General features: G+C 43.4%; 2 protein-coding genes and 1 pseudogene across 2 annotated transcripts in view; all 3 read right to left on the minus strand.

Moving 5' to 3' along the window:
* CERS5 (ceramide synthase 5) overlaps positions 1 to 4,158 on the minus strand; it is a 49,476-nt gene extending 45,318 nt beyond the window's left edge. The window contains exon 1 of the mRNA XM_012805478.2: positions 3,840 to 4,158. Coding sequence (XP_012660932.1) covers positions 3,840 to 4,036 — 197 coding nt within the window. The 5' untranslated portion in view covers positions 4,037 to 4,158. The remainder of the gene's footprint in view (positions 1 to 3,839) is intronic.
* Positions 4,159 to 6,577: 2,419 nt separating this feature from the next.
* The window catches only part of LIMA1 (LIM domain and actin binding 1), a 105,533-nt gene continuing 87,176 nt past the window's right edge, over positions 6,578 to 24,934 (minus strand). Inside the window, exons 9-10 of the mRNA XM_012805479.2 lie at positions 13,277 to 13,442; positions 6,578 to 8,885 (exon numbers count right to left, since the gene is read on the minus strand). Coding sequence (XP_012660933.1) covers positions 7,880 to 8,885; positions 13,277 to 13,442 — 1,172 coding nt within the window. The 3' untranslated portion in view covers positions 6,578 to 7,879. The remainder of the gene's footprint in view (positions 8,886 to 13,276; positions 13,443 to 24,934) is intronic.
* Positions 19,032 to 19,470, minus strand: LOC100946833 (annotated as a pseudogene).

The raw sequence follows: 24,934 nt of genomic DNA on the forward strand, positions 1-24,934 counted from the left end.
TTTTTTTTTTTTTTTTTAAGAGAGACAGAGTCTTACTTTGTTGCCCTCAGTAGAGTGCTGTAGCATCATAGGTTGCTCACAGCAACCTCAAACTCTTGGGCTCAAGCAATCCTCTTGCCTCAGCCTCCTGAGTAGCTGGGATTATAGGAGCCCACCACAACGCCCGGCTATTTTTTTTTAAACAGAGCCTCAAGCTGTCACCCTGGGTAGAGTGCCATGACATTACAGCTCACAGCAACTTCCAACACCTGGCCTCAAGCGATTTTCCTGCCTCCGCCTCCCAAGTAGCCAGGGCCACAGGCACCTGTCACAGTGCCTGGCTATTTTTTGGTTGCGGTCATCATTGTTGTTTGGCAGGCTGGGCTGGATTCGAACCTGCCAGCTCGGGTGTATGTGGCTGGTGCTTTAGCCACTTGAGCTACAGGCACCAAGCCAGCCTGGCTACTTTTTGAGATGAGTTCTTGCTTTGGCTCAGGCTGGTCTCCAATCTGTGAGCTCAGGCAATCCACTTGCGTTGGCCTCCTAGAGTGCTGGAATACAGGTGTGAGCCACCATGCGCGGCTATCCTTTTTTTTTTTTTTTTAATAGAGGCTCGCTCTGCAATCTAGGGCTAGAGTATAGTGGTACCATCAAAACTTACTGCAACCTCCAAAGCCTGGGCTCAATAATTTCTCCTGCCTCAGCCTCCCAAGTAGCTGGGACTACAGGTTCTCACCACCTGTTGTTTGTAGAGGTTGGGTTTTCCTCAGGCTGTTCCCAAATTCCTGTTTTCAAATGATCCTCCCATCTCAGTCTCCTAAAATGTTAAGATGATAGGCATGAGCCACTGCACCCAGTCCATTTCTTTTGATAGGATGCAGGGGGTAGTGTGAGTTATGTGTAAGAGAAGAGGGGAGAGAAAAGCTATAGAAAAGTGTACAACTTGCAAATATAATGTCGTAAATTTTAATAATGAAAACAAAATTATAATTTTACCACTCTTAAACTAAATATCTATTTCAGATTAAAGATCTAGATGCTGGGTTTCTCCTCTGGGCAGTCAATAAATATTTACCAAAGAAAGGCTACACCTGGGCAGCACCTGTGGCTCAAAGGATTAGGGTGCTGGACCCATATGCCAGAGGTGGCGGGTTTAAACCCAGTCGCGGCCAAAAATTGCAAAAAAAAAAAAAATGCAAGAAAGGCTACACTTAGGCACTGTGCAAAGGTGCAGGCTATCACAATGCAACCAATCAGCAAAGGCTCACAAAGAAGACCCTCAGTTCTTTGGTAGGTAATAATTGCCTGTCTGCAGTTCTTTAGCAAAATAAATGGCTAGCTAGATACAAACATTTTATAGTCAAATGGCTTTTCAAGTCTTCTCAAGCAGATAAGGCTGCAGTTCTCTAGGGAATGTGGAAACTTAAAAGATAAATGCTCAGTGTGGTTGATGAGAAGGAAGGGAAAGTAAGAACACATTGTAAACTCTATTCTTTGGGAGGTTTCTGAAACACAGAGACCATTATCAAGGGGTATAGTTAAGACTCATTAAAACATGCAGAACAACCTGAAACAAACAAAAGCAAATTATAAGTTAAACACATTATACTAACTAATAAGAATAGTATGTATGAGTATGAATTTGTTTCCCAAATAACAGAATACTAGGAACAGAAGGTTAAATCTTAACACTTGAAAGGGGGTTAAAGGAACAGGAAAAAAGGGCCATATCATACAGTGGAAGGAGCTTTGGGCTATGGAAAATGACTTGGATCCTGTTTCTAGCTTCTCCCCCAGGAGAGTACACAAACTCTAAAAGGCTGTAGGATTTTTCTAAGCCTCAGTTACTGTCTGTAAAAGGAGGTTGGAGTTCTAGCTCTTTAACAGTCTATACCACATGAATTGCTTCTATGAACTGAATAGGTGGGATATGAGAAATGAGAAAATGTAGGAAAGATGACTACTTATTCCGATCTTTCTGATGTCTTTTACTGTATTCTAACAATGGCTTCGGTTCCCTTTATGGAAACCAGCACAGTAAGACAAGAATTGGTAATTCAGCAGTCAATTCTATCAGTGAGGTAGTGGGTATTAAACAGAAACAAAATAACAAGACTGATTCTAAGGTTAAACTTTCCCAAGAGCAAACATGAGACAAAACAAGATGCCTATTCTTACTAGCCAAAAAATACTACACTAGAATGCTTTCAGCTCAGTATTCCCATCCACTTGTACTCCCCTGACGCTGGAGCACCATAGAAACACTCAGATAGAATTCCCACAGGTAAAGGATCCTTTCCAGCCACTCTGCCAGGGGATACATAAGACTTGAGCCATCTGGGGGAACCCTTTGCAATCTGAAGAGGCATAAATTCCTGAGGACCTATGAAAGTCATTTAGATCTTTGCGTTTCATTTGCTTCAGTGAAAAAGCATCTTTATATTTTTGCACTTTAACATCTGGCAAAGCATTTTGATGATGATGAACATCATGAGTAAATGGATGAGTGACTAGCTAAATATAAGAAAATATTCTGAGAGAATTTTTGTGCTAAAAGTAATAGGCAGGCCATGTGTGGTGGCTCACACCCATAATTCCAGTACTTTGAGAACCGACGCAGGAGGATCATTTGAGGCCAGGTTTTGAGACTAGCTGGGCAACACAGTCAGACTCTGTGTCTACAAAAAAAATTTTTTTAAAAAAAATTAGCTGGATGCAGTAGTTCATGCCTTAAGTCCCAGCTACTCTGGAGGCTAAAGCAGGAGAACTGGTCGAGGCTACATTAAGTTATGATCACACCACTGCACAGACTTTGCCTCAAAAAAAAAAAAAAAAAGTAGGAAAATCAAAGCAGCAATCTAAAACAGATAATACTATCTTTTCAGAAAGTAAAAAGATAGTATTTTACTATTTTATCCTGGATAGGTATTCTTGCATTACAATAATTTATACTCTGCATTACTTGAGACCTGTGTAGAAAGAAGTCTCCTTTCCTGGTATGAGTGGACTTGATCAAAATCACCCACAGCTATAAATCTACATTACAAAATCACCACATCAAATCCTCAGTGAATAGCTTTATCTCAGCAGATATCCACCCAAAGAAAAGTGAAGTTACTTTTACCAAGAGCACATGGTCGACAAAGTATGTTGCAATTCTGCTCTGCTCACTTAGAAGTTGGCTCAATCCATCTGTCCTCTAACAAGCCCTAAGGCTCTCCATCCCTTCAAGATGACCACTCAAGCCCTAAGGCCTGTCCTGAGGATAATCTGACATCTTTCCATATCTTGAAGGCCTCAGGCTCCAGACACACCCTATTCCAACCAGATTTTTACTTCACTATCAACAAACATCCAAGAGTTGACAAATCAAGAGACTTAGGGCCTTCAACTCTCAGAAACCAAAGTGTCCTCACAAATCTCAGATTCTGATGACCCTATTCCTTTTGGTTGGAACGTTTAGCCCCTGCGTTGACCTCCCAGCTTCCGTGGCCGCAACTAGTTCTGGTTCTCCTGGCCCCTTCCTGCCCTTCGGGGGTCTCCGCCAGAGCTCCCACCTACGCTGTTTCCTCGTCTGTAGGAACGCTGGAGGTTGGGAGGGGGATTCTAAGACACCGGCGACCTCCGGATCCGACGTGGAAGGCGCCCACGTTCCCCTCGACCCTCTCTCTTCCCCTTGCCCACCGCCCCACTGGCTGGCTGCCCCCAGGCTCCACGAACACCGCGGTCGCGCTGCGAGCATCAGCCGCCACGGCCCAGGGGTCCCGGCCTCAACTGCTGGGCTCTCCCTTCAGCGCTGCTTCCGGCCCTCTCCCCGGCCAGCGCTCAGCCCTCCGCGCCGCTAGCTCGCGGGCTCTCACCGCTCGAAGAGCAGCCTCACGAAGAAGATGCCCGCCGCCAGGGGGAACACCGAGAAGACGTGTTCTGCGCGCGGGTAGCCGTAGCCGTCGCCCGGCCCTTCTAGGTCCGCCCAGCTCACGTTCTGGGGCAGCCAGAAGCGCTCGCTCCACAGCCAGCCCGACAGCAGGCCTAGGGCTCCCGCCGCTGCTGTCGCCATCTTACGCGCGCCCGGCAGCTACAGCCGCCACAGCCTCAGCTGCCGCCACAGCCAACGGAACCCTAGGGGAGACGGCCCTGGGGCGGGGCCCGGCCGGCGGCCAACCCCTTCCAGCTCCCTCGCGTCCCCGGCACGAATTCACCGCCCATCTCGCCTCCCCGCCCACCTCCCTCACCGCAGCCTCCCGGACCGCAGCCCTGGGGCCCCGGCTACCCACATTGGCCGCGCCCCTTCTCGAGCCTCTGACTCCGCCTCGGCCTGGCCCAGAAGCCCCGCCCCGCCCTCGCTGTGCTGCCCCGGCCTCACCCACCCGCCCTCTCTTTGCGGCCCTGGCCCCACCCACCACGAGCCCTTGACTTCTAGCTCCGCTCCTTTTTGCTGCCGGGGTCGGCTACGCTTCATCTGCTTCCTCGCTGGCCCTTCCAGTGGTGGCCACGCCTCTTATGTCAGGGCTAGCCCCCTTTGAGGACACTGCACAACTTGACCGAATTAAATCCATTCCTGCTCCCAGCCTGGCCATACCTATGTCTCCACTCTCGGTTTTCCTCAGGTCAGGGCTTATCTTGCCTGCTCATCGGCCCCGCCTACTACTGTCCAGCAACATTTTTTCTGCTTTTGGTCTTTTCCTCCATGGGGCCCCTCCGTGATCGCAACTCCCTTTCACGGACTTACTCCTTAAAAATTATATATTCACTTTTCCTAAGAAGAATGCACTTATAAAAACCCTTTAATTTTTCTCATGGGGAAAAGGAAATGGAAGAAAAGCAATGTGAAAAGGGAGACACCCAAAGGAAAATACACGTAAAGGCAAAAGATGATGGCCAGGTCTAATGAGGTTTTCCTCCGTGCCAGATAATGCACGGAACGTTTTACAGATTGTCTCACTCCTTCCCTCTGAAGTAGGTATAGTTGTCCCCACTATATTATGGATAAGTAAACTAAAGTCCAGAGGCCAAACAGCTTGCGCAAGGTTATACGTAAGAAGCGGTAGCTGGAGTCTTCAGACTCCAGAACTCTGAGCCCTTATCTCATAAACCACCTTAATTTTAGGTTATCATACTGAACATTGAACTCTTTTGTGGATCTCTATAAATAGGGAGAGGAGCCATAGCCACAGCCACAGCTTCAAAAGGCGAAGCTAAATTGTCTCCCAGCTGCCCAAGAACCCTGAACCCTGCATGCTGTTAAAACCTGGTTACAAGGTTAATAGATGCTAACTAGAATGATCTGAAGAAAAGATTAAAATAACAATCTCTACCTCTTGTTTGAGGACAGGAAAAGTAACTTTATAACTAATGAGCAATGGTTATGCCCAAGTTAAAGGGATTGAAAGGGAAGAGAGAGAAAAAAAAAAAAAAACAGCAGCTATCCCAAGGAGGAAACTAAAAGGTTTGCTTCAGCTCAGCGCGGGTCAAACTTCAGTGTGGATCAGTTCAGACATTAGCTTGTCCCATTTCCCACATGGAGAGTTTATTCTAAGCTTCTGGATCCCATCCAGAAAGATTCTGTTTTCCAGAGGTTGGGTGCAGAGCCCATGGATTTACATTTCTCATTTCTGACAAATTTATAGGTGATGCTGCTGCTACTGGAAATTACCACCTGAAGCCATTTTCATCCAAACCCAGCATTAGCTTCATGGTATAACTACACTATATTCAAGATGTATTTTATTTATTTATTTTTTGAGCATATCAAGCTGTTGCCTTGGGTAGAATGCTATGGAGTCACAGCTCACAGCAGTCTCAAACTCTTGGGCTCAAGTGATCCTCTTGCCTCAGCCTCCTGAACAGCTGGGACTATAGGCACCCACTATATGCCTGGCTATTATTAGAGATGGGGTCTTACTCTTGCTCAGGCAAACCCACTTCAGCTTCCCAGAGTGCTAGGATTACAGACTTGAGTCACCATGCCTTGCCCCAACAAGTCCATTTGCTTTTCTTTTTTTTTTAAGAGACAGAGTCTCACTTTATTGCCCTTGGTAGAGTGCTGTGGAGTCACAACTCACAGCAACTTCCAACTCCTGGGCTTAGGCGAGTCTCCTGCCTCAGCCTCCCAAGTAGCTGGGATTATAGGCGCCCACCACAACAACCGGCTATTTAGCAAGTCCGTTTTCAGAAGAGCATTTGGAAATTCTATTTAGCATATTAGGCATAACTGTGAGGTGAATTATTAAATGTTAGGACAATAAATACAAACTACTACTGGATTTTGTGTTTTTTTTTAAAGATAAATGAAAATTTATTTGGTTTTGGAATGGTTGTAAACTACTACTGGATTTTGAGTTGGTAAAACAAGTAACTCATTTTGAAGGTACACTTTATCTTGCCAGGCTGCTCCCAAGATACTGCCTGCAGTCTTTCAGGAAGGATGAAAAATCCAAGATTAGCTCAACACCACCACCTAGAGGTAAACTGTACTGATAGCCCTTCTCTTTCTAAAACACACTAAAGTAGTTCCATTTGTCTTTCCCCCCCAAACTTCTAAAGTAAAAGTAGACCCTGGGAGATTGTAATAATGTAAAGAAATAATGGAAAAGCAACATTTAAAAGTTCAAATTTTAATTAAAAGCTTTATTGAATAAAAATGTTTCAGACTAAGCAAGACTAAGGAAGCAAAATATTTTACATCTCTACAATATATTAGAGTTAAATCTCTATAAATGCAGTACAAAGAAAAGCCTATGGCTTAAAACACCTCTCCTTCCCATACATACAATTTGTAATATCAATTATGTACAAATGTGTTCAAATTTATAATGTTCCAAAGCCTAATATTAGAAAAGAAATCCCAAGAAAAAGGCCCATAGTTGGTTTAATTTCACAGCCTGCCATAAAAGTCAGTACATTTCAGAGCTGGTAAATATTTAAAAATTAGTGTCTCAGGGAACATCAGAAGTGGGATATAGGGTTTAGAGGTTCGAATTCAAGTGGTGTAAGGAGGTTCTTTCTACTTTTCCTCCTTTAAACTCCTCACTTTGCTCTGACATGGAGCATGGGAAAGTGATCCCAAAGGTCTTACAAACACATTGCAGCTTTCAGTAAATTATGAGAAGCATATATACCACCAGAAAAGAAAGCAATCTCTTGGGGTATAGTCAAACTCACTGGCAAATACCATAGCTTATTTAGGGGACAGTGGTTCTCTCCAAGCACCAAAGCATATGGATTGGTTCTTCAATTGCTTCCAAATGTGCTCAGAAATGATGGCTGTCCTATACCTCAACAATTCAGTTCAGGATGTGATTTAGCGAATAGGATACAAAGCAATAAATTCCCTATATGTATATATCAGAATAAGAAAATTAACCTAAAAATTTTTTGAACATTCTTGTTGCTATATAACCTAAAAAAAATGTTTAAAAGACTAAATATCTGATCTCTTAACAGATGAATACTAAAAATTTAAGTTGATATTCATGTAAAAATATACAAACTGTGCCCTTTATACTAAAGTGCATTCAATCCTAATCTTTAGGCCCCTAAATTCTTTCTATAGGTTCTCTAATTCAGCATTCGTAGTTTAACAATGTACTACTAACAATCTATCTACTTTAATATTGCCTTTTGGGAATACAGTGGAATCTGGACTATATCAGTTGGAATATCTCCCCACTTTTAAGATCTTAAAGCACTTATGCTTATGATTTATTGCTAAAATGGAAGATTTAAGTAACGTTATCTGTAGCATTTGGATTTTTTTTTTTTTTGAAGCTGGAACTCCTTTCCAAAGTTATTTCTGTATAAATTACATTTCATGCTAAAATACCTGTTTATGTGTATCACACTTGGATAAAGGGCAGTGGCTCACTAACATAAATTTAAGGCCAAGCACCATTTCAAGTTATCATTCTTCATCTTCATCTTCATCATAGTACCGATTTCTCTTTATCTGTTCTTCCACAGAGAGCTCTCTGACCACCTCTTCCTCCCAGAATCCCACATCCTGGGATTTCTGATTCTGAGTAGTGAATTCTTTAGTGGAGGTGTTGTCTACAAAGCTGGACCAATTTGGAGACTTGTGTTCTAGTGGAGACTGCTGTTTGAGGAAGTTGCTATCATTCTCATCTAAATTTGCACCATTTTCTACAGAGTTCTCATCCCCCATTTCAAAACTATGAACCTCCTTAATACTCCCTTCCTCTCTTCCTTTAGATTCCCTGTTTTGCCAGGTTATTTTTCCCATATTCTCATTCTTCTTGGTGACCTGGGCATTTTCTGCTTGTTCTCTCTCTGATACTATTCCTCCTGCAAACTCCTCACTCTGCTCTGACATGCTCCAGCCTTTCCTGATAGCGGGGGACAAAGATTTTGGGCTCTTGACAGAAGTGGTTCGAAATGAAGCTGCTACTGTGAATGGGCGGCTTCTTTCCTTCAGTGAAGAAGATCGTCTTAGCTTCTTCAGATCCAGATCCACATCTTCAAGAGCTTCAGGCTTGCTCATTTCATCCTCAGGAGGCCATTTGGGCTTAGATACTTTGATCCCTTCCTCCAAGGCACTTCCTGAACTGCCAAGTTCAGTTGGGGGAGGCCAGGCAATCCTTAACTTCTTGGTTTCAGCTGGCTTGTCTTCTTTCTCTTGCTGAGAGGAGGCCTTGGCTTCCATACTTGCAGCCAGCACACCTACCTTAGCAATGGGGGCATCTTCTACTCCTGGACTCTGAGGGGTCTCCTTTGCATTTGGAAACTGGGCTGATCTCTCCAAAGTCTCTTCATTTTCACTTTTGCTTGCCCACAGATCTTTGTGTGGTCTGTGCCCAAAACCCTCATCATAGTTGCCTTTAGATTTGAAGAGTTGATTGAAGTGAGGCTTACAATAGATTCTCCCATGCAAAGATGCATATGTTCCTAGACTGTCATTAAAAGAAGATAAGCATAAAATTAGCAAATGTTTACACACTCATTTATACCAGCAGGCTAAAATCTGGCAATTCCATTATTTTCAGAATATGCCAAATGAGGAAAATGTCTTTAAAAGCACATCAATGAGTGGTGCCTGTGACTCAGTGGGTAGGGTGCCAGCCCCATATACTGAGGGTGGCAGGTTCGAACCTGGCTCTGGCCCAAACTGCAACAAAAAATAGCCGGGCATTGTGGTGGGCACCTGTAGTCCCAGCTACTTGGGAGGCTGAGGCAAGAGAATCGCCTAAGCCCAGGAGTTGGAGGTTGCTGTGAGCTGTGACACCACAGCACTCTACCGAGAGTGACATAGACTCTGTCTCAAAAAAAAAAATAATAACAAAATAAAATAAAAGTACATCAATGACCTAGGATTCCCTGTCCACCTTTGAGTACATTAGTTTACTTATTCTTATACCAAATATGCTCACTTCCAACATCCACCTGGAGTGTGCTCCCCATTTTCAAATGATCTCATTCTCCTGTGAAATTAAATAATTTAAACTTAAAAGCAGTTGGAACTTTACTCTGAGCCTCGAGAGGAATGTGGCTATGCAACTTGAGTCACATGGCATGCAGCTGCAACTTCAGAGATAAGACCCCCCTCAAATCACTACCTCCTCCTCATGAATGAAGAAAGCAATCTGGAATGTAGCAATCTATAACCAATCAAATTGCTGTGGCATATGTATTAGTCCTGTATAGAATAGGTTCTAATCCTGCTAAATTTCTGTATAAGTGAAACCGTAACTTCTCCCCTTTGAAACGCCGACCCCATTCATTTGGAGTCAGTATTTCCATGTGGCTATTCTCAAGCTTTACACTCAATAAACTCTATGCTTAATCATCTTTTCTGAGTCTCATTATTTAAGGTGGACATGCCTCTGTTAAAACTGTTAACAAATTACTTTTTCTGGGAAGTCTTCCTACCTACCTCTGATCACTCACACATTTCTTCAGTATTTATAACCTGTAATTACAATATTATTGTAAAAATACTTATTTATTTTTTTGAGACAGAATCTCATCTTATTGCCCTTGGAAGAGCCCACAGCAACCTCCAGCTCCTGGGCCCAGGTGACTCTCCTGCCTCAGCCTCCCGAGCAGCTGGAGTCCCGCCTGGGTACAGGTGCCTGCCATAGTACCCGGCCATTTTTTGCTGCAGTTTGGCTGGGGCCAGGTTCGAACCCACCACCCTTGGTATATAGGGCCGGTGCCCTACTCACTGAGCCACAGGTGCCACCATAAAAATATTTTTGTAAAAAGCTGAACACTGGCTCAGCACCTGTAGCTCAAGTAGCTAAGGCGCCAGCCACATATACCTGAGCTGGTGGGTTCTAATCTAGCCCACACCTGCCAAACAACAATGACAACTGCAACCGAAAAATAGCCAGGTATTGTGGCGGGTGCCTGTAGTCCCAGCTATGGCAAGAAAATCGCTTAAGCCCAGGAGTTGAAGGTTGCTGTGAACTGTGATGCCACAGCAGTCGGCATTCTACCCAGGGCAACAGCTTGAAGCTCTGTCTCCCCCCCACCCCCCAAAAAAGCTGAATACATTCCTCTTACTTTCTTATTTGTGTATTGTATTGTAATTTTTTTTTTTTTTTTTGAGACAGAGTCTCAGGTTGTTATGCTGGGTATAGTGCCATGGCATCACAGTAGCCTTTAACTGTTTGGCTCAAATGATCCTCTTGTGCCTCACTTTTTCTATTTTTATTTTATTTATTTATTTTAGATGGAGTCTTACTATGTCATCCTTGGTAGACTGCTGTAGAGTCACAGCTCACAGCAATCTCTAACTCTTGGGCGTAAGTGATTCTCTTGCCTCAGCCTCCCAAGTAGCTGGGACTACAAGCACCTGCCATAACACCCAACTATTTTTTTTGATGTAATTGTCATTGTTGTTTGTCAGGCTGAGGCCGGGTTCGAACCTGCCAGCCCTGGTGTATGTGGCCTGTGCCCTAGCCACTACAGGCGCCAAGCCAAATCATACATACATACATATATATATATATGTATATTTTTTTTTTTGAGACAGAGTCTCATTATGTCACCCTCGGTAGAGTGCTGTGGCATCATAGCTCACAGCAACTTCAAAATCTTGGGCTTAAGCAATTCTCTAGCCTCAGCCAGTTTTTCTATTTTTAGTAGAGACGGGGGTCTCACTCTTGCTTAGGCTGGTCTTGAACTTGTGAGCTCAAACCATACACCTGCCTTGGCCTTCCAGAATGGTAGGATTACAAGTGTGAGCAACCATGCCCAACCTGTGTTATGATTTAAAAACATAACTCTATAGGAATAGGTACAATGCTTTGCAAATAGCTAACACTCAGTTGCTACTACTGACTGAATGAAAGTAAGTTATGGGCTGGGTGTGGTCGCTCATGCCTGCAATCCTAGTACTCTGGGAGGCCAAGGTAGGTGGGCTGCTTGAGCTCATGAATTCAGATCAGCCAGATATAGAGTCAGACCCTGGAGGTGCCCTGCAGCTCACTCAGGCTGGGCATTGTAGTAGGCACTCGTAGTCTCAGCTACCTGGGAAGCTGAGGCAAGAAGATTGCTTGAGCCCAGGGGTTTGAGGTTGCTGTGAGCTATAATGACACCACAGTACTCTATCCAGGCCAACAAAATGATACTCTGCCTTAAAAAAAAAAAAAAGGAAGTTACAGTTAACAGTGAGGAGTGAACAGGAGGTTTTAGGTATTCTCTAAGTGCTAGACAAGCCTTTAGGAGATATGGTGTCTCTCAGAGGGAAGCAAATTTTAAAGAGGGTATAAAATGACAGCATTTCCAGAACAAAAATAATGGGCTTTGGAGAAAAAATTAATACAGTAGGCAGAAAAAGAGCTAACGAGTAGCAGCCATATTTTGGCTCACTCTATGGAAAAGTTGTCTAGCTAGACACCAGAACTAGCTATAGTAAGGTACTACCCAGCTGGATGTGTCACACAGATGCCAGGAAATCTTCAAGAATATTTTAGAAGGGATGCTGACTCTGGAAAGAAAGCTGGAGAAAGTGACATCTTGGTCACTTCCTTTTCTAAGACCCTGATTAAGATGAGTTCATAGGCCAGGCATGGTGGTTCATGCCTGTAATCCTAGTACTTTGGAAGGCTAAAGCAGAAGGACTGTTTGAGGCCAGGAGTTCAAGACTAGCCTGAGTCACATAGCAAGACACAGTCTCTATAAAGAAGATTTTAAAAAGTAGCTAGGCATGGTGTCGAGTGCCTGTAGCTGTAGCTACTTGGGAGGCTGAAGCAGGAGGATCACTTGAGCCCAGTAATTTGAGGCTGCAATGACCTATGACTGTGCCATTCTACTCCAGCCTGGGTGACAGAGAGAAACCCTATTTCCAAAAAAGAAAATTATTAATAATATGGAGTATTTCCCCAGTTTGTCACAATTATATCCATATTTTGAATTACCTGGAAGAAATGATACATAATTATTTTCTCAGAAACACATAAAATGAGGTAACACAGAAAAAACAAAATGCTCTTTGGGGGGCTATCATTATTGCTATTATTACCATTTATTCAGAGTTTAGGACATTTTAAAGTAAAGGCTTAAGCAAATAACCTCTTGAAATTTCTTTTTTTTCTTTTTCTCTCTCTTTTTTGAGACAGTCTAACTTTGTTGCCCTAGTAGAGTGCCATGGTGTCAATGCCTGGCTATTTTTAGAGACTGGGTCTCGTTCTTACTCAGGCTGGTCTTGAACTCATGAGCTCAAGCAATCTACCCGCCTTGGCCTCCCAGAGTGCTAAGATTATAGGTGTGAGCCACCGCACAAGCCCCTTTTTCTTTTTTTGAGATAGTGTCTTACTTATTTTGTTGCCCTTGGTAGAGTGCTGTGGCGTAATAGCTCACAGCAACCTCAAACACTTGGGTTCAAGAGATCCTCTTGCCTCAGTTTTTCATTTTTAGTAGAGATGGGGGTCTCACTCTGGTCTCAAAGACTCAGTCTGGTCTCAAACTCATGAGCTCAAGCAATCCACCTGCTTCAGCATCCCAGAGGGCTAGGATTACAGGAGTGAGCCACCATGCCTGGCCTTGAAATTTCTTAAAATCATCATTCTGTGATACCAGGGGAAAACATTCCACTAAATTAGGTCACAGAGGGATTTACCTGAAACCCATTTTATTTAAGTTTCACACTATCAATGTACCAAGAACTTCCAAACACCATTATTATTTGATATGAAAGACCTGTCTGAAAAGTGCTTTAAATTTTATTCAAGAGCCTTCAACAGAATATCATACTAGCTTTTAACCAGGGCTCTCAAAGCCAAAGACTCTCTCCAACCTCCAATCATACAGAAAGATGTCTGGGTTTAGCCTGGTTTACCTAAGTTTACTGTTGCAATAGGAGCAACGGAAGCAGCTGATGTGAAACACCTGCTGGTTGGCCAAGAGACGCTCCATCGGGTAGACTGTCTTCTGACATTCCACACAGGTCTCTCTTGCAGGCACCTGAAACTTCTGCAGAAAGGAAAAGAACAACTTTAGCATAAGCAGTGATCAGTTAGTAGTCTGTTGAGGTGGATCCTAGAATTTATCTACGGGTTCCCTCAATTAGTCAGTCAATTCTCATAGGAACACTAAACCTGCTACAATTCTATCAGCTGACTCTTGAAAAACAAGAGGCTCTTCTGAATTCCTTTCCCAAACTGGCTGCACTAAGTGTAGCAGCCTCTGAGGACAGGTGGAGCTAGGGCTGGATTACAGAGAAAGGCTTAGACAAACCACCATACACATGAAATGTTAGGAGTAGGAGACAGGGAGTCGGGGAAGGGATTAGGAGAAAATGTCATCACATACCGAGAAAAGAAGATTGATTCAAGTGCCAAGTAAAAAGTAGGACAAACTAGTATAAAAATGGATTCTGGGGGCAGCACCTGTGGCTCAAAGGAGTAGGGCACTGGCCCCATATACTGGAGGTGGCGGGTTTAATCCTGGCCCTGGCCAAAAACAAACATACAAAAAAGTGGATTTTGAAGGGGATAAATTTCTAGAAGGAGAAGTGCATCTGTCTTTGAGAATTAGAAAAAGATATTTTGGCTCGGCGCCTGTGGCTCAACCGGCTAAGGCGCCAGCCACGTACACCTGAGGTGGCGGGTTCGAATCCCCAGCCCGGACCCGCCAAACAACGATGGCTGCAACCAAAAAATAGCCGAGCGTTGTGGCAGGCGCCTGTGGTCCCAGCTTCTTGGGAAGCGGAGGCAGGAGACTCGCTTGAGCCCAGGAGTTGGAGGTTGCTGTGAGCTGTAATGCCATGGCACTCTGCCCAGGGGGACAGCTTGAGGCTCTGTCTAAAAAAAAAAAAAAAAAAAAAGAAAAAGATATTTTGGCCTCTACCCAGTTTTGCTCCTTCATTCTTAAATTCCTTGGGTACTATTTGAAGTTCACCACTAATATTTTTTCTTTCTTCCTTTTTTTTTTTCCATTTCAGACAGGGTTTTGTTCTGTCACCAGGCTGGAATACAGTGGCATAATCATAGCTCACTGCAACCTTGAACTCCTGGGCTCAAGTGATCTTCCGGTTCAGCCTTGTGAGTAGCTGGGACTATAGCCATTGTGCCATTCTGCCCAGCTGATTCCTTATTTTTTGTAGAGACAGAGTCTTACTAGTTGTCTAGGCTTTGTTAATTTTATTAAAACTCCCCTATATAGATTTTTCCCTTTATTTCCATTTTATGTTCATTTTCTGCTCAAATCTATGTGGAAAATCATTCCTATTTTGTGCTTTTCTTCTTTGTGAATCATGTGGCAAGTAAACTAGCAATCTGAACTTTTTATGGGCCTATTTTTGAGTTTTTTAAATCAAAATTCTATCTTGCTCACCTAGTTCATTGAAGGCTTAATTTAACCATTCAAGTTCTGGGCCTCGGGGCTAATTTATATTATTTCTTTTTTTTTTGAGACAGAGCTTCAAGCTATCCCCTTGGGTAGAGTGCTTGTGGCATCACAGCTCACAGCAACCTCCAATTCCTGGGCTCAAGTGAGTCTCCTGCCTCAACCTCCCAAGTAGCTGGGAGCACAGGCACTCGCCACAACACCTGGCTATTTTTTGGTTGCAGCCGTCATTGTTGTTTGGCGGGCCCAGGCTGGATTCGAACCTGCCACCTTAGGTGTATGTGGCTGGTGCCTTAGCCACTTGAGCCACAGGCGCCGAGCCTGTATTATTTTTCATCATGTGTTTTCTGGTGAGAGCCCAGACTGGTCTTGGCAGCAAAGAAAGCAACCTACGCTGCTTCCTGCATCTATAGGTTGAGATGTTTGTTTAGGTGCTGGGGCAAGCCAGGGGTCACTCACACATACCTATGGAATTGTTTCTCCCAACTTTTAGAGCCATGTGACCATTTCTTATCATGCAAATGGTCATAATATTTTTGGAATTCTGGCTTTTATCTGTTTTTTCTACAACACCAATCTGATTGGTAAAAAATACCAGAGAAAAGACAAGAATTTACAACCCCAAGCAGGTCAGGGGTTGGAGGCCAGGCTTGGTGGCTCAAACCTGTTATCCTAGCAGTCTGGGAGGCCAAAGCAGGTGAATCCCTTGAGCTCAGGAGTTTGAGACCAGCCTGAGGAAGAGCGAAACCCCATATCTACTAAAAAATAGAAAAACTAGCTGGGCATAGTAGTGCACACTTGTAGTCCCAGCTACTTGGGAGGCTGAGGCAAGAGTTTGAGGTTGCTGTGAGCTATGACACCATGGTAGCCTACCCAGGACACACAGTGAGACTCTGTCTCAAAACAAACAAACAAAAAAATAACTGGGCAGAAATGGCTAGTTAATGGCATCTCATTTCATTCTAGAGGTAGTCCTAAAAAGAAAAACTGTAGGTTATAACCTAGTTTACTAAGCATAAGGATGGTATTTAAATGTGACCAAAGATTACTGCATTGAATGTCATTGTAAGTAATTAAGGCGTTACCATATTTGGAGCTCAGAAAGCTTTTCTTCTTATGTGGACATTCTGACAGGATAGGACCTAAGTGGAGATGTGTTTGCATGGTTTTAATTAGATTTGCTCTAAAAGGATGAGGTCTTTGTCTAGCAAGCAGGAGATATATTAAAATGCAGAATAAAATTTGGGTGTAATAGTACATATGAGTGAAGCCATTGAAGAGAGCCTGTACAAATCACAATTCACATAATGTAAAAGGAATAGGACAAATGTGTTTATCAGATTGAAAATCTTTTCCAGGCCAAGCGTGGTGGCTCAAGCTTGTAATTCTAGCACTCTGGGAGGCTGAGGCAGGGGGACTACTTCAGCTCAGGTGTTGGAGACCAATCTGAGTAAGAGTGAGACCCAGTCTTTACTAAAAATAGAAAATCTAACCAGGCGTCACGGCAGGCACCTGTAGTCCCAGCTACTCAGGAGACTGAGTCAATCACTTGAGCTCAGGAGTTCGAGGTTACTTATGAGCTATGATACCAGGGTACTCTACCCAGGGCAACAGAGTGAGACTCTGTCTCAAAAATAAATAATTGAATAAATAATCTTTTTTAGTTGCAGAGAGAGAGAGAGAGAGGTTCTGTATTAACACTTGATAAGGATTAGGAAACTAAGTACTCATTCGGGCTAGTAAAAACACAAGAGGAGACCGAAAGGGCATGTGGTATCAGAGAAGATGGGTGCTATTCTGCTGAAGGGGAGCAAGGGTGCAGAGCACACCTCCTCTATAAACACACTGAGAAAGAACACACTGTAGGAGAAGGGCGCAGCCCAGGGAATGGAAGGAAAGGAGAACCTGAGAGAAAGCTGAAAGTTGAGCTCACATTGGGAGGAAAGTGGAAGGCAGGAGCAGAAATTAGGTACCGGGAGCAGGAAGCAGAAGCTGGAAGAGACAAACAGGAACCTTCAATGAGTACACAGCATTTGGTGGCCCTGGAGTGCTTTACTGCACCTGAACCAAAACTCAAGAGACTCACATTCAAGAATATGACTAGTTTCTTACCTTTTCAAGAAACTCTGCTAATCGTGGCAAAAGAGCTTTCATAAGCCCTCATCCACTCAAGGAGTGTCTCATTAGCAATTCTTTAGTCTCACTACCTCCCACAACTGACCCACAAAGGCTCTGTCTTTCAGGGAGCCTTCGCCCTCCCCTTTCCTCCTCCTTAACATCAAATTAATAGACTGCTAGCTCAAACAATTGATTCACAAAAGGCTTCTAACTTGCCAAACTCTTTTTGATATTATTTAAGGCTTATGAAGCAGCTGCCCAAGGCCCTTATAGTTTTATAGAGACAAGAGGATTGTAACATGGTATCACGCCAAGTCACAGCGGCCACGGCTGTGCCTTCCCTTTATTTTTCCTGTCCTGGGCTCTCTGCCACTTTTCTGTAATTGCCCCCATGTCTATTCAGACAACAGGAAGCATAGTCAGTGCCCAAAAATCTCTACCATTATCATAGGCCTGGCACACATCCTGCCCATGTCTTTATGGCATGCTCAGACTGGGCACAGCCACATTATAAACACCACCAATAGGAGAATGTTAGACATTTTTTTATCTCAACAATGTATGTTTCTCTCAGCAAGAGAAGACTTTTTTCCTTTTTCTTTTCTTTTTTTTTTTTTTGAGACAGAGCCTCAAGTTGTTGCCCTGAGTAGAGTGCCATGGCATCACAGCTCACAGCAACCCCCAACTCCAAGGCTCAAGTGATTCTCTTGCCTCCTCCTCCCAAGTAGCTGGGATCACAGGCGCCCGCCACAACACCTGGCTATTTTTTGGTTGCAGCCGTCATTGTTGTTTGGAGAGTCTGGGCTGGATTTGAACCGCCAGTCAGGTGTTCTGTGGCTGGCACCTTAGCCACTTGAGCCACAGGCACTGAGCCTAGAAGACATTTTTTCCTTTCCCCTTCTCCCACCATTTTGTCCCTACCACATAGAAAGTAAAGCACCAGGATCCCAGGTACCTTCTCAAAGTTCATATAGTTAATTATGGAATTAGAAGTAAAAATGCAGGAAAACAGCCTGTTGAATGGCAAGAATGAAGCCATCTTGCAATGAAACCCCCATGATATATGGCCTCCTGCATACCAAGGTATTCTGCAGCAAGGTCTTTAAAGAATGCCCACAGCACAGATAACCCCTCATTTAAAAAAGCAATGCCTGTAGCAAAGACAACTCCTCATAAAGATGTTTATCTAACTTCCCCAGTGGTTGGGAGTTATACAAGAAAGCCTGAGAGATATGACCAGCCATACATGTTTATCAGAAAAGTTTACTATGTAAAGGGTTTTTGGAGGGCAAGAAAAGGGTCCACCATCTCATAACGTCCCAGGAATTGCTTCTTCCTACGTCCCTACTGAATGTTTTTTTCTGAGAAAGATTTGTCAGCCTCTTTTTTGGGCCTCTCAGCTCCCTTAGCCTTTAAGGGTAGGTCTACATATACCTGCTCACTGCAGAACAAACTCAGAACTTCTGACTCATAAACCAATACAACATTTTCTAAATTGTCCTAGAATGTTAAACTTCCATAAGTAAAGGAAACTCTGGGGAAGAGAGCAGATACTAACCCAAATGAAAATAATTTCACTGCAGCACTTTGAACAAACTACAGCTTCACTTTGTTTCAAATTAAAATATGGAGACCCGGCTTGATGCCTGTAACACAGTGGTTACAGCACCAGCCACATAGACTGAGGGTGGCGGGTTTGAACCTGGTCTGGGCCAGCTAATCAACTGCAACAAAAAAAACAGCCGGGTGTTGTGGCGGGTGCCTGTAGTCCCAGCTACTTGGGGGGCTGAGGCAAGAGAATCACTTAAGCCCAAGAGCTGGAGGTTGCTGTGAGCTGTGACGCCATAGTACTCTACTGAGGGTGACATAGTGAGACTCTGTCTAAAAAATAAATAATAAAATATGTAGACATATCTTTAGGATATTCTGGAATGAATGAGATAACATGTAAATAATTTATGTTCATAGAACACTGTCCCACATAAGGGATTATTTTAGACTCTCTGTTGATACGTATCTACTTATTTTTCTGATAAATAAATATGGCTTCATCTCTATTCTTTCACTCTCTTGTCTTTTCTTTTTTTTGTGATTTTAAAATTTTATTTGATGTGTCTGACAATCACCAGTTAGTTCTCATCCACGTTGACTGTCTATAGATTTTTGAAAGTGGTAACAGGTACATAGGTAACCAAAGTATAGAGCTTGTTTGGTGAATCTTCATCTTCATTGAGTTTTCTAGATAACCGCACACGGATACGATATGGGACATTCCTTATGCCTTTGGCCCAGATAGCTTTGTTAAGCCTGGTATCAATGCGCACATCTGGAGTTCCCATCTCTTTCATGGCAAATTTCTGGATCTCTTTGAGTGCTCGAGGGGCACGCTTCTTGAAGCCCACTCCATGAATGCGCTTGTGAATATTGATAGTGTATCAATATTCTAGCCACCACCTCATTGATAGCAGACCGGCCCTTCTTCTTCTCGCCACCTTTCTTTGTGGGAGCCATTCTGCAGGGCCCAAGTTCCACTCTCTTGTCTTAAACATACATTTTTTTAGTCTAATAAAGACCCTAGTTGGGGTATCAATATGAGGGGTGGAGCAGCAGCTGGCAATAGGTAGTGAAGTTAATTAGACATAGTGAAATCAGAAGAAAATTCTGTATTGATATGAAGCCTCCATTCCTTAGATAGACCACCAGAAAAAGCCTTTCATGATGCTCCTTCCAGTATGTGCAAAATATCTAGGTAAAGAAACTGCAATTCTTCCCTACACAGTAAATGGTTGGGCCAGCTCTCTGCAGCCTTAAACACTCCCCTGGCTTATTGTGAAACTCTTTGTAAAAAGGATTTTAGGGAATATATTCATATCTTAAATAGATCTCTCTACCTATAGAGGAAAAGTCAGTGCTCTCAGAAAACAGTAATTAGTAGGTAAATGAGAAAAAATTCTAGATGCCTTTCTATGATAATTGTGATAGCTCTGCAAAACAACATTTTATAACTTCCCACACCCTGTCCATAGAGGTAGGGAGAGCTGGCAGGCACTGAGAGGGACACTGTAGTATGTGTCCTCTAATGCAGTCTGCCATGTTCTTTCCCAATATCCATCAGGAGGACCAGCCAAGGAAGCCTGGAACTGGGCTATCCTGGACCCAGTGTGGGGATAAGCAGGTGTTCCCTAGGGCCATCTCCTTGCTTTTTTCTCCCTTAGTCTTTCCTCTGGGAACATTTAGGGAATAATTTCTTTCAAATGGGAGGGCATAAAGCTTAAAAGATCTTTGAATCTCTCTTCTTCCCCACCCCTTCTCTAATTTATTGAGGTATAGTTGATAATTAAAAACCTGTGAATTGCCAGGAATGGTGGCCCATATCTGTTGTCCCAGCTACTTGGGAGATTGAGGCCAAGTCCAGGAGTTTGAGGCTACAGTGAGCTATGACTGTGCCACTGCACTCCAGTCTTAACCACGTGGAGAGACCCTATCTCTAAACTGTTCCTCTCCCCCACCCCAAAAGTCACTGCAGTCTCTTGAAGTAGTAGAACATCTTTTTTTTTTTTTTTTTTTTTTGAGACAGAGTCTCAAGCTATTGCCCTGGGTAGAGTGCTGTGGCATCACAGCTCATAGCAACCTCTAACTCCTGGACTTAAGCGATTCTCTTGCCTCAGCCTCCCAAGTAGCTAGGACTACAGGAACCCACCACAATGCCTGGCTATTTTTTGGTTGTAGTTGTCATTGTTGTTTGGCGGGCCCAGGCTAAATTTGAACCTGCCAGCTTTGGTGTATGTGGCTGGTGCCTTAGTCGCTTGAGCTACAGGCACCGAGCCAGAACATCCTTTTGAGAATAAACCTACAACTTCAATTTCATTAGCACCAGCTCTCAGCATCTGAGCTCTGTGGCCAGTGTTCAAAGTGTATAAAATCCTTACTTTTAAATACCTCTATTTTTTTTTTTACTTGATTAAGTTAAACCTTGAAATGAATTGAGTCTCTCTACCTTAGATGTCCTATGTTCAATAATAGGCACTTAGGAACAGTTTTTTCCAGGATGTGTGGGATACAAAAATCTATTCTGAGTGAACAACTTTATTCTTAGCTGTATGTAATTTCTCAAAGTGGAACAACTTCTGTGGCACAATCTATAAGCCATGAGACCAGGTAATGCCATGGGGTTCTCCTATAAATATTTACAAAAATATCTACATAGTTGCCTGTGGACTGTAAAGTGGAACTTTGAGGAAGAGCAAATAAACTGCTCTTAAATAAAACTGGAGATGTCCCACCAGGCTCTGTGCATCATGATCATTTGAGCTCGGACTGCAGGTAAACATGAGGAGCCAGGCCAATTCAGTTTTTAAATAATGCTCAAACCCTGAGCTACATGTCTGTGAAGGCTGGGCTATCTGTACTCTACTGCTGAGTGACCAGGACAAAAGGAGCAGGCACTGGTCTGAGGCAGGGGCTTTACCTTCATCTCTTTTCCTAAGTAAGGCATGTACCTTTACATCTTACTCATTAGCCTAGACCCTGTGTTGAGCTCTTAGACTAGTCAGGACACTTTTCCAGGTTCCTTGGTCATACAGAAGTCATGACCAAGTCAGATTTGCTAACCATTCTTGATCCACAACCACCCCTGAGCACTCACATCTAGGCTGGGTTGCTATTGAAAACAAAAGTAACCCAGTGGCGTTTGCTACTTTTTGGGACTCTAGATACTGAAAAAGCAAATGCTGATGGCAGCACTACCAGACCTTCAAGGCCAGAACAGAGTAGTGCTGACTACACATGCAGATTCAATCACCATAACTGTTCCAACTACTTGGACTTGCTTTCTCTTGCTACTTTCTTCACTTTTGTTCTTTTTTTTTTGAGACAGAGTATCACTGTGTTGCCCTTGGTAGAGTGCTGTGGCATCACAGCTCACAGCAACCTCCGACTCTTGGGCTTAAGTGATTCTTTTGCCTCAGCCTCCCAAGTAGCTGGGACTACAGGCACCCATCACAACGCCCAGCTATTTTTTGTTGCAGTGGTCATTGTTGTTTAGCTGGCCTAGGCCAGGTTCAAACCCACCACCCTAGTGTATGTGGCTAGTGCCATAACCACTGTGCTATGGGCACTGAGCCCTTTTGTTCCTTTTTAATAAACCTTACTCTCCTTATAAATCTCTGCTTCCATTACAATTGTCATGTTTAGCCTCTCACCTGCCTCCCAACCTTTTTAATCCACCCTTTACATCCTGGAGCCCTCTTTCCTTTTTGTTCTATGTCTTCTTATACTTTTAGTGCCCTAAAACTGTCAATCAGGCACATGGTTAAGAGATATAAACATGAGGTTTGAACATGAGTTTAAGTAACCTTAAAACTAACTCTACCTATTGAGCTTCTCTCAAACACTAGAACTTTTGAAACACAACCCAGCTACTTAAGAGAATACCAGAGAAGAAAGACACTAAAGAAGTGTGGGTATTTTGGTTATTTATCCAAATAGGTGAAGCAACACTGGAATTAGCAAAGTGTTTAATTAAAATAAGTCAGTTAACAAGCTTAAAATAATTTTGGAAAATTTTTTGAGACAAGAGTCCCAAGCTGTTGCCCTTGGTAGAGTGCTGTGTTGTCATAGCTCACAGCAACCTCACCTTCAACTCTTGGGCTCAAGTAATCCTCTTGCTTCAGCCTCCCAAATAGCTGTGACTACAAGCACTTGCCACAACACCCTGCTAGTTTTAGAGATGGAGGCTCTTGTTCAGGCTGGTCTCGAACTCCTGAGCGGAAGCAATCTACCCGCCTCAGCCTCCCAGAGTGCTAGGATTACAGGCATGAGCCACAGTGCCTGGCCTAAATATAGATGAATTTTTTTTTTTAAGACAGAGTCTCACTCTGTTGCCCTCCATAGAGTGCCGTGGCATCACAGCTCATAGCAACTTCAAACTTTGGGCTTAAGCAATTCTTTTGCTTCAGCCTCCCAAGTAGCTGGGACTATAGGTGCCCGCCATAATGCCCAGCATTTTTTGGTTGTAGTTGTCATTGTAGTTTGGCAGGCCTGGGCTGGGTTTGAACCCGCCAGCTCCGATGTATGTGGCTGGTGCCCTAGCCACTAAGCTACGGTACTGAGCCAATACAGAAGATTTTTTTAAATTGGGGAATAGCCATGCACGGTGGCTCACACCTGTAATCCTAGCACTCTGGGAGGCCAAGGCAGGTGGATTTCTTGAGCTCAGGAGTTTGAGACCAGCCTGAGCAAAAGCAAGACTCTGCCTCTAAGAAAATAGCTGGGCATTGTGGCGGCTGCCTGTAATCCCAGCTTCTTGGGAGGCTGATGCAAGAGAATCACTTGAGCCCAAGAGTTTGAGGTTGCTGTGAGCTGTGACATCACAGTACTCTACTGAGGGTAATAAAATGAGATTCTGTCTCAATAAATAAATAAATAAACAGGGGAATAAAAACAGTTGATAGATTGAGAAGCTAGTAAAATTTTAACATCCAAAAATTTTATAAACTTCTTAACTCTTTTTTTTTTTTTTTGGTTGCAGTTATCACTGCCATTTTAGTTGGCCGGGCCTGGATTCGAACCCACCACCCTTGGTATATGGGGCTAGCGCCCTAACAACTGAGCCACAAGTGTCGCCCAAACTTCTTCACTCTTAACATTTAGTGCACCCCAATATAAGTATTGCTTAAATGCCAATTTTTACAAAAAATGTACTGGCCAATCTCCCAAATTCAGTGGACACAGTGATCTAAGAACACAGTGCTGTCCTCCTGACCAGGGAAGGGGCCTTTTACTCCAAGCTTGCATCTATGGACAAGCCCCTCGTGGAGTAGACAGTAAGGTCCCAGGCGTGGACAGTTGGACAGTGACATTATATACAGCTCAGCCATATCAGTTCTGGTGATCAGGTCTCAGCCAGCTTACATTTGTTTTAAGGAGGTAGAAGAATACCTTAATGCCAAAAAAAGTGTGTAAAAAGGGCTGAAAATTAAGAAATGGGAAATTTGGGCCAGTACAATGGCTTAGGCCTATAATCCCAGCACTCTGGGAGGCCAAGGCAAGTGGATCACCTGAGCTCTTTAAAAAGAGCTAACAACCCTCTTTAAAAATGCTAATATCCAGGCATTCCCTGTGGCTCAAAATGGTAGGGCCCCAGTCCTATATGCTGGAGGTGGGGGGTTCAAACCCAGCCACAGCCAAAAAAAAAAGTTTAAAAATGCTAACAACCAATAAGGTTATTGTTAAACTCCTCAGAGCAGAGAACCACTATCTTTAAGGTGACATTGGACATCTCCATCTATGTGCTGTTTTAAACAGATTTGTCATATTTCTAATTTGTGGGCTTTCCCTTATTTACAGATTTATGAACTCGAATATTCTTTTTTCTTTTTTTGCCTCAGCCTCCCAAGTAGCTGGGACTACAGGTTCCTGCTACAATACCAGGCTATTTTTTGGTTATATCTGTCATTGCTGTTTGGCAAACCCAGGCCAGGTTCAAACCCGCTAGCTCCAGTGTATGTGGCTGACACCCTAGCCGCTGAGCTACAGGTGCTAAGCTGAACTTGAACATTTTTTTAAAAATCACATTACGACCCGGGCACAGTGGCTCATGCCTATAATCTTAGCAATCTAGGAGGCCAAGGCATGTGGACTGCTTGAGCTCAGGAGTTCAAGACCAGCCCGAGCAAGAGTAAGACTCCATCTCTAAAACTAGTGAAGTGTTATGACAGGTGCCTATAGTGCCAGCTACTTGGGAAGCTGAGGCAAGAGGGTCACTTGAGCCCAAGAGTTTGAGTTTGCTGTAAACTATGATGCCACAGCACTCCATTGAGGGTGACAAAGTGAGACTTTGTCTCAAAAAAAGAAAAAAGTCATATTATGTTATTTAACTTCAGGTTTTTAAAAAACTTTCCTAAGTTTTCCAGATTTCAAACAGGGTTATCAGTGAGTCTTCCCTTTGCTGGCCCAAACACCTGGGCAGAGAAGGCAGCAAGATTTCCTAGGCGTGATTGGCTTAAGTGTGCCTAATTCTTTTTTTTTTTTT

The sequence above is a fragment of the Otolemur garnettii genome, unplaced genomic scaffold (assembly GCF_000181295.1).
Source record: "Otolemur garnettii isolate 467f Iridium unplaced genomic scaffold, OtoGar3 scaffold00043, whole genome shotgun sequence".
In the NCBI taxonomy this organism is placed as follows: Eukaryota; Metazoa; Chordata; class Mammalia; order Primates; family Galagidae; genus Otolemur; species Otolemur garnettii.